This window comes from Littorina saxatilis, linkage group LG5 (genome assembly GCF_037325665.1).
Source record: "Littorina saxatilis isolate snail1 linkage group LG5, US_GU_Lsax_2.0, whole genome shotgun sequence".
In the NCBI taxonomy this organism is placed as follows: Eukaryota; Metazoa; Mollusca; class Gastropoda; order Littorinimorpha; family Littorinidae; genus Littorina; species Littorina saxatilis.
The window spans coordinates 38,919,063-38,936,611 of NC_090249.1; the positions used below are offsets into that span (position 1 = coordinate 38,919,063).

The window sequence follows — 17,549 nt, forward strand, 5'->3', positions numbered from 1 at the left end:
CACTAAAAAACAAATATATTTCTTTGAGGGTTGCAAGGCAATGGCATCGCTGAGATGTACTCCTTCGAACACACGACACAGGTTAGAAATTGACTTCATTTGGGCGCTTTTTACGGCCAAAACAGAGTGAGCTTTTTGACGGGTTTATGGAAAAATCACTTCGGGGGCAGGTCTAAAATCCTGTGTACAGTGCCAAATCATACATCATTCAAAAGAGCAAAGTATGTTCTTTATTCTAACATATGGGCTAGGGTAAGTCATAGATATAAATAGACAGTGTCTGTCTATTATATCTGTATAGGCAAGTGTATTCCATTCCTTCGATAGTCTCGTCATCTACACTTGCGTGAACAATGCAATTTTGAGTCTGTTTTGCATAAAAGACCTGCGAGATTTGTAGAAGTCAAAACAACAACTTACAGTCCAGCCTCTCAACTTTCGTTCCATGCAATTTGTTTGTCTGTACGTATAGACTGAGGGGTGCCCCGAAATGATTTGTAATCACAACATTCACAGACTTCAAATACGCCATTGAAAACTCGTCCACGTGCGTTTTAGATATATACTTGGGTGACTAAAACTGTCGTACCTACCAAAGGCCGCTTCGCGTAAGAAAATGATTACCAGAGTCGCAAGGCTCGGGAATTTTTTTACAAGAAATTTATATTTCGTTGTTCTAGTCCGAATGAATATGAAGATATGGCGAGTTGAAAACGCCGATTCTTTCGCCAGAAACACGTCTGTTTCCACACCGGAAAGAAGGAATGGACTGAGCTACTAGAAGCACGGCGCCGTGCGTACAATCGATCGAATGATGTTATTCACACAATACCATTTGGCGATCTCTAAAAAATCATTTAAAAACGAACTAGTTGACATGTAATGAAACTATTTACTGAAATCAAGAAGTATCTTAGTTCTAGCCGTGCATATGACACACCCTTTCGCGAAAGCACACTGAACCGTGCGTATACGCATTCGCACCCGCAAACCACCAACCCAGGCGGGTTATCCAGATCCAGATCCAGATCCAGATCCAAGGGAAGTAACTCAGTGAGTATAAACATGAGCAAGAACCGCAACCCGAACACACTCGTAACACCTTAATTCAAGACATAGGAAGTACAATGGTGCTTATTGGCTCTTTCTACCATGAGATATGGTCACTTTTAGTGGTTCACTACCTTATTTTGGTCACATTTCATAAGGGTCAAAGTGACCTTGACCTTGATCATATGTAACCAAATGTGTCTCATGATGAAAGCATAACATGTGCCCCACATAATTTTTAAGTTTGAAACAGTTATCTTCCATAGTTCAGGGTCAAGGTCACTTCAAAATATGTATACAATCCAACTTTGAAGAGCTCCTGTGACCTTGACCTTGAAGCAAGGTAAACCAAACTGGTATCAAAAGATGGGGCTTACTTTGCCCTATATATCATATATAGGTGAGGTATTGAATCTCAAAAACTTCAGAGAAAATGGGGAAAATGTGAAAAATAGCTGTTTTTTAGGCAACATTTATGGCCCCTGCGACCTTGACCTTGAAGCAAGGTCAAGATGCTATGTATGTTTTTTGAGGCCTTGTCATCATACACCATCTTGCCAAATTTGGTACTGATAGACTGAATAGTGTCCAAGAAATATCCAACGTTAAAGTTTTCCAGACGGACGGACGACTCGGGTGAGTACATAGACTCACTTTTGCTTCGCATGTGAGTCAAAAAGTAATTAAGACTGAAAGGGTGTTGCGTGGGAGATGCAGTCTTGTTCTTTATTACCTTTTGAATATTTCTGAGTTAATGCTTTTGTGGAAGTGCATACGTTTCACAGACCAATAGGAGCATTATAAATCTTCACAGACCAGTCACCAGATGTGAATTAAGACTTTTATGCTTTCCCCTGTATTTACGACCCCTTGGTTTTATTTTTCTGCATTTCTATTTTCTCAATTTTTTTTTCTTTTATTATCTTAATTGCATAAAGGAATATTCACTGAAACTGCAGTGGTATCTCTAATGACAAATTCCTCTGATAAAAGGACACCTACCAGTAAAGGACACTTTGTGTTGTCGCTTGGTCTGTAATATTTCAACTCAAGTATACTAGTCACGATAGACCACTTGTAGTGTATAGGGACAAAATAAAAAAACAAGAATTGTAGATTATTGGAACATTTAATTATTGACAAAACAAAACATTACATTTTGTGTTTACAGTATGTCGACGCAGTGCTCTTTGAAGTAGACAGAGAGGCAAACACGCATGATACAAATAACTAACTTTCCTCATTATATAGGCACATGTTTGCATGTGTGGCTGGTCTAAAGGGCGAACTGTCACCATATGTATCACTATACTGCAGATAGTACAGAGGGCAGGTACATAATGCCTTTCCTCTTAAATTGACAATTTCTCAATGTCAATATTTCTCACCCTCAGTGTAGTCATCATAGTTGACCCCTGATGTCATATTGGAGAAGGAGCCCATGAGAGATGTGCTTTTCCTCAGTTTGTTGCTCACGATCATCGACTGTTTCATCGCCGCTATCGCCTGCTCAATGTCCGCCTGTTACAAAACAAGCTACAATGTTTAAGCAGGTACATCTGTTAATAAATTTATCAGAATTAAATCCCCCATGAGATCCAAATAATGTTGAATGGATACAGAACTCCAATACTGATTTAACTCACAATAAACTCCATATGAGGCGAAGCCTTCAAGGCTCACGTAAGAAATCGACAAACAGTAACACAAACTCAATCACTCCGTCACACATACACACACACACACACACACACAGTAAGCATAGGTGAAACTGTGCAAGAAAGCGAGACACTAGATCTTCCAACTGGTCTCGGCCCGCGCACAATAACAATGACCGAGACTTTCAGTAATTCCTTCGCGTGACGTCTAACCCTCTTACGTCATAATGTGACGTCTTCAAATGTTAAAGTTTCTATCACACACGTCAAACACTTTTGACCGAGACGTAATCTTCTTATGCGAGCTTTATCCATAGACTCGGAAATGTTAAAGTTTCTATCACACACACGCACGCACGCACGCACGAACAGACAGACAAAAGTTAGCATCACATAGGCTACACTTACGTGAGCCAAAAACCTGCTTTTTCCTGAAGCCAAGGGAGGTTTAGCTGGGTGGGGAAATAGCTCAGTCGGGAGGCATTTCTACATACTGTGATTACGCGTACACACAGAAAGCACTGAACTATACAGGTATTAGTAGCTGTGAACAGCTTAAATCACACGAAAAAATATTACAAACTATGTACACTTAAAATATCTATTGTACAAAGGTAGTGCGTGAACGAAGTTTATAGCATACTTGTATAACCATTTCACTCAAAAGAAATGAAAATTCATGTACCATGTCAAAGGTCATGACTGCCTGTATGTAGAGAATGGTCCCATAGCCCAGACTGTGGTACATGCTGGTGTCAGCACTGAAACAAATATTGCCACCAGAAAACAATAAACATTGAAACAGAATATGCCTACAGAAAACAATAAACATTGAAACACAATATGCCTACAGAAAACAATAAACATTGAAACAGAATATGCCTACAGAAAACAATAAACATTGAAACACAATATGCCTACAGAAAACAATAAACATTGAAACAGAATATGCCTACAGAAAACAATAAACATTGAAACACAATATGCCTACAGAAAACAATAAACATTGAAACAGAATATGCCTTCAGAAAACAATAAACATTGAAACAGAATATGCCTACAGAAAACAATAAACATTGAAACAGAATATGCCTACAGAAAACAATAAACATTGAAACAGAATATATGCCTACAGAAAACAATGTCACACACAATCATAATCAAGACTAAATAAACATTCATGTCTGCTGGGGACTAGCATACATGTTGACATAGCTATTCCAGTTCTGAGGCGTGACAGCAGGCATCTGAATCTCCTTTTTTTTATGAAAATAATAGCAGAAATTATTTGAAAATAGGACAAACCATCTGAGATTGTTTTTTGTTGTGAAAAAAACAAAAACAACTCCAAATAAAATATTTTGGACTGCTAGAAAGGCAAAACAACTTTTCCTCAATCATTCATCACTTAAGGAGAGACTTACAATGGCTTCATCCTATCCCGAGCTTCAGCAAAGTGGTTGGTGAAGAACAGATGGAGGGCAATGGTGCCCTCCTTGAGCGAAGTTGCAAGGTCAAGGTCATCGCGAGTCCTGAAAATTAAAGTTCAAATGTTGAGTATTTCATTATACAGTGAATTTATACAAAATCATATTTACATTAATATACACCGAATCTATCAAAAGTAATTGACTAAAAACTACATACATCTCGCACAAAAACAAAAATCAAGGTCCGACACGGTGAAGATTTCTTTTTTGGACCCACCCCCACCCCTTTCTGACCTAAAAAAATCGGGATCAGCTCGCTACTCCCCCCGTATCGCTACTCCCCCGGCTCGCCACTCCCCCGGCTCGTTACTCCCCCGGCTCATTACTCCCCTGTATCGCTACTCCCCCGTACACAGAAAATGACTGGATAACCCTGTGATAGTAAGTTGGCATGAAATATTGTTCCCCCACCCCCACCCACCCCCCACCCCCTGTCCAGCTGTTTCATTTGTTTCTTTGTTTGTTTATCCAGAAAATTTCTCCGGAAAAACAATATTTCATGCCAACTTACTATCACAGGGTTATCCAGTCATTTTCTGTGTACGGGGCAGTAACGAGCCGGGGGGGAGTAGCGATACGGGGGAGTAGCGATACGGGGGAGTAACGAGCCGGGGTAGTAGCGATACGGGGGAGTAGCGAGCCGGGAGAGTAATGATACGGGGGAGTAACGAGATGCTCCCCAAAAATCAAGGTCGGACACGGTGAAGATTTCTTTTTTGGACCCACCCCCACCCCTTTCTGACCTCCAAAAATCTGAGCAAATCGGGTCTAGAAAGGGAGGGTGTCTTAAAACAGGGAGCAGGGATGTCGTTAGGCGTCGGACATCGGACATAGACCGATTACAAGGCTCAAATGTCCGATTCACATCGCCGCATTGCGGTCAGAATTGTCCTATCGTTTTCAACTGAGCGCGGTCATGGTCCGATATTTGACCATTTTCTTTTCGTGATAGTGCTGAGGTTTTTGGTCGGTTATTTAGTTTGTTTGTTTGTCTTTTGTGTGTGTCCTGCACACAATGTTGGTGCATGTACTGATATGTGTGTTTGCACATGATAATTTTGTGTTTTGCACACAATTATAATGTCCTATTAAAATGTCTGAAAGCAGTCAAATGTCCTATTGATGCCGAAGAGTTCAGGACATTTGTCCTATAGGTATTTTTTTTGTTTGTTTGTTCGTTCATGGGCTGAAACTCCCACGGCTTTTACGTGTATGACCGTTTTTACCCCGCCATTTAGGCAGCCATACGCCGCTTTTGGAGGAAGCATGCTGGGTATTTTCGTGTTTCTATAACCCACCGAACTCTGACATGGATTATAGGATCTTTTTCGTGCGCACTTGGTCTTGTGCTTGCGTGTACACACGGGGGTGTTTGGACACCGAGGAGAATCTGCACACAAAGTTGACTCTGAGAAATAAATCTCTCGCCGAACGTGGGGACGAACTCACGCTGACAGCGGCCAACTGGATACAAATCTAGCGCGCTACCGACTGAGCTACATCCCCGCCCTGTCCTATAGGTATGAATTTGTGGCAACATCCCTGAGGGGGGTTCCACTGTTGAGTATCTGAAGAGTCAGTTCCCTTCCATCCCACTAATCTTTTCTCTGACAGTCAGGATGCTAGCGAATTAAGGTGCCTTATCGCAAGACTGAAGACAACGAGGGGAGATGGAATATCTACTGATTAATAGCATTTTCTGTTGGTGCAGCAGATGAATACAATGTTTTTGATTGCTGATCTCTGTTTCCAGATAGTAGTGTGCGATCTATATTGCTTCTGTTTTTTGGATATGCATGGGCAAATATATATGTGCGCGTGTGTGTGTGTGTGTTTATGTAGGGATATATGTGGGAGTACATTATAATGCATGCACACATGTGCGTGATAATTCACTGCTTTAAACCCCTCTTAGCACAAAACGTTCTAGTACAACAGAGAAAGTTCTTCCTTGCAGGTGGTCCCTTTGGCCGTAACACTAACATACATCTTGCAGCTTATTATGCTGATCAACTGACAAAAAGTCATCACACAAGTGAAGACAGCAGCTGTTAACATATCACCATACTTCTCATAACATGACAACTAGAACAATAGAGCTTGTACATGTATCAACAACTGTAACTTATCAGACAGATGTTTTGGGCAGAAAATATGCCCAGTCAGAGATTCCTTTAGTATTGTGACATCCAATTGCAATGTACCTTCCCTAGTAAACATGCAGTTCTACATCCTTAACCACCCCCCAAACTCTGAGAAAAAAAAGCATAATTATATAATTTGCACAAATATTACAATGGCCCACCTGATCTCTGTAACAACGCACTGACTTTTATGATGAAACAGTCATTAATGACCTAATGTGTCCCTAAACCCTGGCTCAGCCTCCCGCTTATGTTCGCGAATGCGCACACACTCACATGCACATATAATTATGCTTGCATGCTCACAAAGATAAAGATACCGAATTCCCTCCAATGTAAACAATTGTGCAAACCACCACATGGAATAGTATTCTTCGATGTGGACACATACCTGTGCAGAATAAACCTTTTTACATTTAGTCAAGTTTTGACTAAATGTTTTAACGTAGGGGGGAATCGAGACGAGGGTGTGGTGTATGTGTGTGTGTGTGTGTCTGTGCGTGTGTGTGTGTAGAGCGATTCAGACTAAACTACTGGACCAATCTTTATGAAATTTTACATGAGAGTTCCTGGGAATGATATCCCCGGACGTTTTTTTCTTTTTTTCGATAAATGTCTTTGATGACGTCATATCCGGCTTTTTGTAAAAGTTGAGGCGGCACTGTCACACCCTCATTTTTCAATCAAATTGATTGAAATTTTGGCCAAGCAATCTTCGACGAAGGCCGGACTTCGGTATTGCATTTCAGCTTGGTGGCTTAAAAATTAATTTATGACTTTGGTCATTAAAAATCTGAAAATTGTAAAAACAAATTTTTTTTTTATACAACGATCCAAATTTACGTTCATCTTATTCTTCATCATTTTCTGATTCCAAAAACATATACATATGTTATATTTGGATTAAAAACAAGCTCTGAAAATTAAAAATATAAAAATTATGATCAAAATTAACTTTCCGAAATCGATTTAAAAACAATTTCATCTTATTCTTTGTCGGTTCCTGATTCTAAAAACATATAGATATGATATGTTTGGATTAAAAACATGCTCAGAAAGTTAAAGCGAAGAGAGGTACAGTAAAGTGTGCTATGAAGCACAGCGCAACCACTACCGCGCCAAACAGGCTCGTCACTTTCACTGCCTTTTGCACTAGCGGCGGACTACGTTCAGTTTCATTCTGCGAGTTCCACAGCTTGACTAAATGTAGTAATTTCGCCTTACGCGACTTGTTTATTGAATTAATTTAGTGGCTTAATCATCAACACAGCCAGCCGGGTTACAAAATTAATTCAACAAAAAATGATCTCCCATCCTGCACAGAATGCAGCAATGAACACACGAGATGTTTGATATGTGTACAGGTGGATGGATGCTCTTATTCCGTGTATAAAAGCCTTGAAAGATAACAGGTGGTGTACAAGATTGTTTTCACGGACAGGTAGGCACCTTTAACCCTCTATTCCTGCAGGAATCTTTGTCCATTATCTTGCCCCAATCTTTCCAATCTTCCACCCTGCCATGTGCAGCAGACAAAAGCTACCAGATGAGAAGGCGTAGATGTGTTTGCACCAATTTTCTCTCCAGAGGTTGCTGCATCAGCCATCGGCACCTCCTTACCTCCCCACATTTCTTTCACCATTAGCAACAGTGCAAACGCTGAACCAATCAATACAGTAACCCTATTACTTCGTGGGACACCAAGGCTTGCATGCTGATCCACACAGTAGTCATACAGACAATTGGCTTGTCTTGCTCCTGCTTTTGGTGTGTTCTTTGACCTATTCTAGATGGTATTTTGCTGTGAATACACATTATGTATACACTTCATGAACTAACATGGGCACTGAAAGGCTCTGATAATTAAGGCTGCATGGTTGTTTACTGACTGACAAAATCAATTCCTAGTCTGATTAAGATAAAAGTAAGTAATCACGCAGGAAAAACTCTACAGTAAAGGCTTTTTCTTGATGGGAAGAAACAAAACTGCGATAATTCGTCTACGTCAAACAGACAGACAGATTGACACACACACACGTGACACACTTTAATACTGACATTGTATACAGTAATTTACAGATAACACTAATAAACCTGTGCAAGTTACATGGCCGAGTAAACCTTAATTTTACTAGTGGATGTCCACTTACGATCCACTGCATAAACAAAGATTGTATATACTCACACAGCTTGATCAAATGATGTTTAAAAACAGGACTAAGGAATCAAATGACTCATGCAACCAAAATCGAAAGTTATAAAACCAACCAACAAAAGAAAAATAACTACAAACCAGTATCAAATCCAAAAAAATCACTGACTATACAGGCAAACAAATCCAGGCTTATTTCTCACACCAGAAACAGGAATACTATGTGACATTGATGACCATAATCTGGAAATGCCAGTGCATTCACAAAAACCATGCGTGTCCCGCATGTCTCAAATGAACTGCACCCATTTTGAGGCAAATCAAAACTAAGTGCAAGTTGATGAACAGAACACACACACACACACACACACACACACACACACACACACACACATACAATCTCTCTCTCTCTCACACAGTGCTCATGCGCACACAAACAGACACACACTGACATACACACACAGACATGATACACACACAGACACACTCACACTCTGTTTAAACTCACCAATACTTCAAAACAAAAGTTAAATAAACTAATTCAAAAAGCAGGCAAGGAGAACAAGACAAAAGGAACTCACTCCCTAGTGGCCATGACTGACTTTTCAGTTTATGTTATCGCTCGTCTGTCAGCTGGAACAGGTGTGTGTGACAATATTAATTAAACTCCAACACAATACTTTTCACCTAATGCACATTAAACACAGTCCCTAACTGAATTAGGCACTAATTGCATGGGTTGCACTTTTGATCACTTCCACAAATTCTCACTCTAAGATTCAAATATCTCTTTTAATCCTGAGTAACAATGAGTCACCAAGTCTTGACACAGTCTTAAGTGTTACCATGTACATCATACAAAAACCCTAAACTGTCAGTGTTCTGCACAAGATTCACTCTCGACCGATTGCACAAATCCTGACTTCAAGTTCCAAATGGTTGTAATTCCTCTCATCCAGCATCATATCCTTTGTAACAATGAGTCACAAAGTTTCACTGCATAATTCGTGAAAATCTTTTCATGATATATGACATAGCACGTACCTTTCATTTTATGCACAATCCTTAATCACAAGCAATCATAACCTACGCTAGTTTCACACATGACCGAATGCGGAAATCCTGACTCCAAGATCAGAATAACGTTATTATCCTCTAATCCTGCGTAACAGTGAGTCACAAAGTCTCAACCCACGCAAAAATAGTTCAAGGGCACTTCTTTATACCTGCCAGCTGGCGTTAGCACCTGCTTAACACACTCAGGTGACTGACAGTTTTCAGAAACACCCTCAAATCTTGGACATGCCGTCAATAAACAAGAAATTTAGCTGACACCATCAGAATCCAACAACCATTGACTCTAGCCTGAGTGTGGGTTTTGCTCCAAATCCACATGGTAACATGTACAGCAAAGTGATGGATAGCGTGAGCCCCAGAGAAAACACCAGCTTGGATAGAGGCAAATGGCAGCTACTAAAACACAGCATATGACTTCCAGAGGTGCAGACTATTAATAAAACAAGGACTTTACCAGCTGTTGCTTCATAATTCAAGCTGCCATTATTATTATTGATTTTTCTCTCCCTCACATGCCAACACCTTGATCCATGATAGGTATATAAATAATCGACTGTATATGTAGATAAAACATAAAAACTGCAAGTTTATTAGACATAATCCAAACAAATAACAAGAAGAGCAAACGCTCGATCGAGTCACTTTCGCAGTTCTGAATATTATATGAGGCATCAGATGGACAGGAAGAAATTGCTATTCACAACACAATGAGTCACGTTCACATAAAATTTGAGCCCGGTCACTTTTATAGTTTCCGAGAAAAGCCCAACGTTAAGTTGTGTGTTGCCGAACAGAAAAGGCTAGTTATCTCCCTTGTTTTTCTGATAACGTTCGTAAAAGGCTACAGATGTAAATACTTTAATGATGTAAAGAATAATCCTACAAAGTTTCAATCACATCCGATGAACTTTGTCAAAGATATAAAATGTCTAATTTTTCCTTTGACGCTGACCTGTGACCTTGAAAAAGGTCAAAGGTCAACGAAACCATCGTTAAAGTGTAGAGGTCATTGGAGGTCACGACTAAACAAAATATGAGCCCGATCGCTTTGATAGCTTCCGAGAAAAGTCCAACGTTAAGGTGGTGTCTACGGACGGCCGGCCGGCCGGCCGGACAGACTAACACTGACCGATTACATAGAGTCACTTTTTCTCAAGTGACTCAAAAATTGATGCAATCAATGTATCCAACTGTAACTCCAAACAATCAAGTCTGACACCTGAAAGCAGTTCCAAAAAAGATCAGTCAACTTTATGCTCTCGTTTGAAAAGCAACAAAAAAACAAAACAAACAAGAAGGGCAAAGCCCATACGACTCACATGCTTGACCTTGACCTTTACATGACCTTGACCTTCGGGGTCAAGGTCAAATAACTAAACCTAGCAATGACATCATACACTAAGAACTGCTTTACACATTTTTCCTACCAAAATACATGTGACCTTGACCCAAGGTCAAGGTCATCCAAGGTCATGCAACACAAAACTGTTAATTCAAGACATAGGAAGTACAATGGTGCTTATTGGCTCTTTCTACCATGAGATATGGTCACTTTTAGTGGTTCGATCACTACCTTATTTTGGTCACATTTCATAAGGGTCAAAGTGACCTTGACCTTGATCATGTGACCAAATGTGTCTCATGATGAAAGCATAACATGTGCCCCACATAATTTTTAAGTTTGAAACAGTTATCTTCCATAGTTCAGGGTCAAGGTCACTTCAAAATATGTATACAATCCAACTTTGAAGAGCTCCTGTGACCTTGACCTTGAAGCAAGGTAAACCAAACTGGTATCAAAAGATGGGGCTTACTTTGCCCTATATATCATATATAGGTGAGGTATTCAATCTCAAAAACTTCAGAGAAAATGGGAAAAATGTGAAAAATAGCTGTTTTTTAGACAACATTTGACCCCTGCGACCTTGACCTTGAAGCAAGGTCAAGATGCTATGTATGTTTTTTGGGGCCTTGTCATCATACACCATCTTGCCAAATTTGGTACTGATAGACTGAATAGTGTCCAAGAAATATCCAACGTTAAAGTTTTCCGGACGGACGGACGTCCGGACGTCCGGACGGACGACTCGGGTGAGTACATAGACTCACTTTTGCTTCGCATGTGAGTCAAAAAAAGCTTTCGCAAACACCATTGGGATAGCAACATTTCATTAATCTGCCGTGAAGGTGACCACCACAGCCTTGCTCAGACAGCTACTACCACACACATCAATCATTCATAGAGAGACAGCAAAGACGTAAGATCCAGGATTGATTCTCACATCAATAACCTTCTTCAGAATCCCTGGACAGAAGGCGCTGGCCGACTCTTTGCAGCGCCAGCTTTCAGCGCAGCGTGGGCACAAGAGCTCAGACTGTCCTGCACCCTCACAGACCCTCTCACTTGTTAAAATTTGCGCTAACTTCGATGGCTGCTTCCTTCCCTCCCACTCTCCGCGATCCGGATAAATCAATAATCTGAGGCTTCTGCATGGGGCCATAGAATTCTCTGGGAAGCTGCCAACATGGTTGCCAAAATTGCAACAGAGAGTTTATTTCCCCTTATGAATACCAGTTACATGGCATCTCTCAGATAAAGCATATTTTAATGTTGTGAAAAATGTAAGCATCATCATGATTTACCAAACACATTGATCTTCTACAATCATTCTGTGTGCTTGAAAAACAAAAAGAAGATAGAATGCGAACGTTTCAATGTCAAGAAGAAACATAAAAAGTTAGCTAACTCATTGTCTGCCAGGTACGAATATATATCCGTACCCACTCATATGGCTCTATCTGATCCAGTACGGATATATCCGCTCAGGCTGTTAGCTTCAGTCGCTTCCTGTAACGTCCATCTAAGCGAGTTGATACACTGTTACTACACAGTTTCTACAATTTTGAGTGACCTGCTGCTGGTCTCTACTAAAATAAAACTTGGTCAACATTGGTGGGGTAGAAAGTGTTAATGGAATGATTACTCAGGCAAAACAAAACATTCAGCAATGACCCTTTTGTGGATTAAATCACTTATGCCATTCTTTGAAGGTGACTAAAAATTTACTAATGGTATCCAATTTGTTTAGCCAGGTTTGAACTTTTTCTGGGTTAATTTAGATTCTTTGGTAGTTCTTTTTGTTCCTTCAAATCAAACCTTAAAACACACTTCTTCACACAGTAATTTGATTAATTTTTGTTTCAATATGGTGCATTTTTGATCAACCGTGTTTAAATGTTTCGAAGACAGCCTTTACTGTCAGTGCAGGGCTGATATTAAGAAATCCTTTCTCTACTAGGGCTATCTTCCAGTGTTTCTGCAAGTAGTGTTCTTGCTTTGAACCTTTCAGGGCCATTCACGCAATAAAAAACAAACACCAACAACCATGATCAAGGACATAAACTGCAAGTCAGAGAGATTCACAAATTTGTAAACAACGGGGAAACGCATTCACAGAAGTCACTGAAGTATAACAATATGAATAGCATAACAGGCAGCCTAAACAAAAAAAACTGTACAGCTACGTTTGAAATGAATTCGTTTGCAATAAAAGCTAGATGCTCAGGTAACGTCACATCAAGCTTATAAGTTATATGAAGACATCAAAAGCACAGGAGGGAGCCAAAGCTAAAAATGAATCACACACACACACCAGGGTTTCATTTATTAGTGCGCCCTGCACCATTGGCACATTGAATCTGAAAATGTCCCATCACAATTCCCTTCCGTGGGTCAAAGGGCGAATTGAGATTATGTACCACTGCGCCACCAAATGTACACTTTACATCGGATTACACACACACATACACATAGATAACACGACATAGCGGCTAATTCTCAGATGGCACCATATTGCACCATTTTGCATCTGGTCAAAAACGCGTACAGGCCTCGTTTGTGTTTCTTGCCTTTGACTATGTCCCATCGGAAATTGGTTGAGGGGGACAAATGTCCCATAGCCTTTTTCTCCCAGGTTAAACCCTGCACACACACACACACACACACACACACACACACACACACACACACACACACACACACACACATACTAACAAGCTGAGAGAGCTATGGTTTCATTCAGCCTTTGCTGCCACTGTTTTTGTCCTGGGAAATTCCCCCTTCTTTGAAAAGTTTTGGGATAATGATCAGTAGACTCTGCAGATCTTTCACACAAGCACAGTCAGACAGCCAGCCAGAACTCCGGCACATCCCCCAACCCACACACAGTTTGGCACCTATTCAAATAAATGTAAACCATGTTACATATTTTGATTGTTTGATTATTCGTGAAATGTCTGATCAGTTTTTTGGACATGTTTTATTAACTGAGCTTAACTTTCCATGTGAAAAAAAATATATGAAAAAAAATGATACTCACAAAGTGACCTTCTCCACAGCATCTTCGAATTTCTGGAGAAAAAAATAACAAGGGAAAAACACCATCAGAACTCATGTATACAGATAGAGGAAATGAAACAATACATCACTGGGTTGGTAACCGACAGCCTTTACAATGTTTAAGAAAGTGCCAACCTACAGGTAAAAATACTTATCAATTCTAAAACCAAATCACTCCCCTACAGCCGTAACATCTAACGTCTCACAACATTTGGGGCTCAATTCGTCATTTAATTTCACGATAGTTATTCCTTGCTTTGATAATATAAGTGACTTGTACAAAAAATAAGTCAACAATGCCATTGGATTTTGAGCTATGAATTTGCTATGAATTTACAACGCTAAAGTTTATTTCCTTTCTTGGGTAGTTCACTTTATACATGTATGTATAAATATGAGAGAAAAACATTATGGTCCCCAATGCAGTGATTCACAAATTCTTGAAAAGAAAACGATTAACAACAGTGACAGTGTGTCAGGGTGTTCTACAATTAGCTCGCACGATGTTTACAAATATCCTTTGACGCACATAATATAATATAATTACACATTAACATGCTTCCATTTGAAACTTCGAGGTCTTCATCGGGGATTGACGCCCGACAAAAGCTAATTGAAGTCCGACGGAGCGAAGCGACAGAGGGCTTCAATTAGACTTTGGGAGGGCGTCAATCCACGATGAAGACCGAGAAGTTTCAAATGGAAGCATGTTAATAAAAACCGCTGGCGCTGGACCCGAGTACTCTTCAGACTGGCTCGCTCCCCCAGTATGAAAGTTTTTGTCTTGTGCACGTGGATTTAAAAAAAAAAATTTTTTTTTATTTATTTTACACAATTAAAAAAATTATTAGAGTAAAATAAAACATTAAAACGTTCATAATAAACAATAGTAAACACACAAAAAAGACAGCCCATACCGGGAATCGAACCCGGATCACTTTGGCCATAGACTCTCTCGTGCTCTCTGTCTCTCTTTCACCGAGACCAAACCCTGCATTGTAATTTCTTTGCCGAGACCATATCCCCACCCGTTGTCTGGCTTGCAAATCATGCTTTTCTCGTCACTGCGTGACGTGTTCGGCTGAGGCCGCCCAAGTCTCCCCTTTAGTTCAGGCTGTTCGCAAAGCGACCAGCCTCCCACCGCAAAAACTCCCCCCGTTAAGAGTCGTTTTGGTGGAATATTTCGCATTTAGGTCCCAGGTAACATTATGAAGTTTTAATACGATCAATCGGACCTATTATCAAGTTAGTGTATCAACTTTTGAACGAACTGCGCCCAGTAGTTTCCCAGCAATAAGCTGTTAAGTCGAGACAGACACACAGACACACAATTAAAGTCTGCTGGACCCTAGTACTGCGTACTCGGGGATGTTATTGTAATTCAATCTGACGATGATCTCTTTCCTGCTTTCATGCGGTTGTAAACAGACAGAATTGGTTCTGTTCTGTTCACACACTACTTTCAGTCCACCTACCTGCAAGGGTTAAGTCCTAAGAAATATGTCTCTGTATTCCTATCGTATCACTCTGCTCCTGTTTTGTTTTCTTTCACACACATTTTTCCTTCTTTTTTGACGGGTTTCTGGACACCAAACTCTAAAACAAATTCTTTCATCACAAAAGCGATCTTTGGAATTGACTGACGTAGTCCGGAAGAATTCATGCATCAACTTACGTCACGTATTCGACGTCATCACTTCGCATACCTTAATATGGTCTCGGTATTTCGTTGGCCTTCATATTTCCTACAGTACTTGTAAAATGACCCTCAAAGCTAACCGAGACTAGTCAGGCGGTATCAATGCGCCTCGCCAGCAGGTTGTTAATGGATTTTTTAGCGAGTGGCTATCGACAATTAGTCACCAGTAATTTTTAATGAGTTGGGGCATTCTGACCAATCACAGGATGTGTTTCATTAAAACGCAAACTTGATTGAATTACAATATCTATATTATAAGACTAACATTTCATACCAACGTATACAATAATGTATTCCAAAGTGGAGTACCTGTACCTCTTTCATTATTTTTCTGTATGGTGTAATTATAACTTGTAATACATACATGTACAAAAAGGTGAGCCGAGTAATCCCAGCGAAGCTAGAGGTATCACACGAATGCTATACTGACTTCAACTTGAGGCATGTTGTTCCTGATAATACATGATGAAGAAGCATTCTTTGTTGCCAAACTGTGGCTACAGTTGGGGACAGAATTTCACAAAATATTTGGAACAATTACTAAACATCAATGCACCGTGACGTCATCCCCTCTCTGGGGTGTCTTGTTTTTTTTCTCCATTTCTAAGTCTGTGTCTGTGTCATGTCTGTGGTTTCTCTTTCTCTCTCGCGCACGTGTGTGTACGTAGTTGTGTGTGTGCACATGTACATGTGTTAGTGTGCATGTGTGTGAGAGAGAGAGATAACTTAGTGTGTGTGCATGTGCATGCATGTGTGCGTGCGTGTGGTGTATGTGTGTACATGTGTGTGTGGGATCGAGAGAGTGTGCATGTGTGTTTGTTGTGTGTGTGTATGTGTGTGTGTTTGTTTTTGAGGGTGTATGTCTGTCGATCTAAGTGTGTGTGGATGTGTGTTTTGTGTGTCTGAAAGTGTGTGTGTGTGAGGGATATCAAGACAGATCAAGAGAGTATGAGTGTGTGTGTGTGTGTGTGTGTGTGTGTGTGTGTGTGTGTTTATGTGTGTGTGTGTTGCGCGTGTGTGCATTTGAGTGGTGGGGGGACTTGGGGTGTGTCTGTGAGAGAGGGAGGGATGGCCGATTTGTCCTATGCTGGGGGTATGCAGTGCCTAGCTTGGTTTGTTGACGACTGTGGCACAGGCATTGCACTTCTACTTAATTAGTATCACTTGGTATTCATCAGCAATGTGTAATGGTACCGTAACACTAAAGTAAACAGCGATCCGTTAGTTGTTTTTCCAGTTCATGTTGTCCAGAAATAGCCATGGAAACAGACTAGAACGCATGCATTGTAAATAATTATACTATGGTGCCAACATTAAGATTGCCAAAGAGCAAAAAAAAAGTGGGAAACCATGTACTTTTATTATATGATTACAATTAATTATTTACCTCCTGTTCGTTGTCACTGTCGCCTGTGGTTGAAGTAGCCATCACTTTCGCAGCCATGCTGTCTGCTGGTTCAGTGGCACCGTTTGCACTTGTAAGCAAGCGGCTGTATGCAGGAACGTGTCGGTGCGGTCGTTACACTCTCTTCCAAGCCATGGATATGCTGAAAAACTACAATTGCGGTACGACAAAGCACTCGTGCGCTTTCAGCCCTTCAGATGCACTGCCATGCAGCTGGTCTGGCGAGTTTCAGTTGATGTTCCCAGCCACAATCAAGCTCTCTCTCTCTGGTTACTAGTTAACTAACCAACTAGCCTCAAACCAAAGTAAAAGCACTGTTTTGCCAACTGCTATCAAAGCGAATGCATAATTATTCATAAGAATGATTATGTGGTCTTAGTTTTAAATATTCATCTATTTTTATGGACAAAATTTTACAAATGTATGTCACATTTAACAAAACATCAAAACATATTTAAAAGATTAAATGACATTA

The 17,549-nt window shown here is 40.3% G+C and overlaps 1 protein-coding gene across 2 annotated transcripts in view; it reads right to left on the reverse strand.

Moving 5' to 3' along the window:
• Positions 1–17,358, reverse strand: part of LOC138967081 (tetratricopeptide repeat protein 39B-like) — a 37,170-nt gene extending 19,812 nt beyond the window's left edge. Inside the window, exons 1-6 of one of the 2 annotated variants that reach the window (XM_070339561.1) lie at positions 17,057–17,358; positions 13,951–13,982; positions 9,076–9,127; positions 4,133–4,240; positions 3,394–3,469; positions 2,439–2,571 (exon numbers count right to left, since the gene is read on the reverse strand). In XM_070339561.1, coding sequence (XP_070195662.1) covers positions 2,439–2,571; positions 3,394–3,469; positions 4,133–4,240; positions 9,076–9,089 — 331 coding nt within the window. In that variant the 5' untranslated portion in view covers positions 9,090–9,127; positions 13,951–13,982; positions 17,057–17,358. The remainder of the gene's footprint in view (positions 1–2,438; positions 2,572–3,393; positions 3,470–4,132; positions 4,241–9,075; positions 9,128–13,950; positions 13,983–17,056) is intronic. The other variant, XM_070339560.1, reaches the window with a different exon arrangement.
• Between the last annotated feature and the right edge of the window lie 191 nt (positions 17,359–17,549).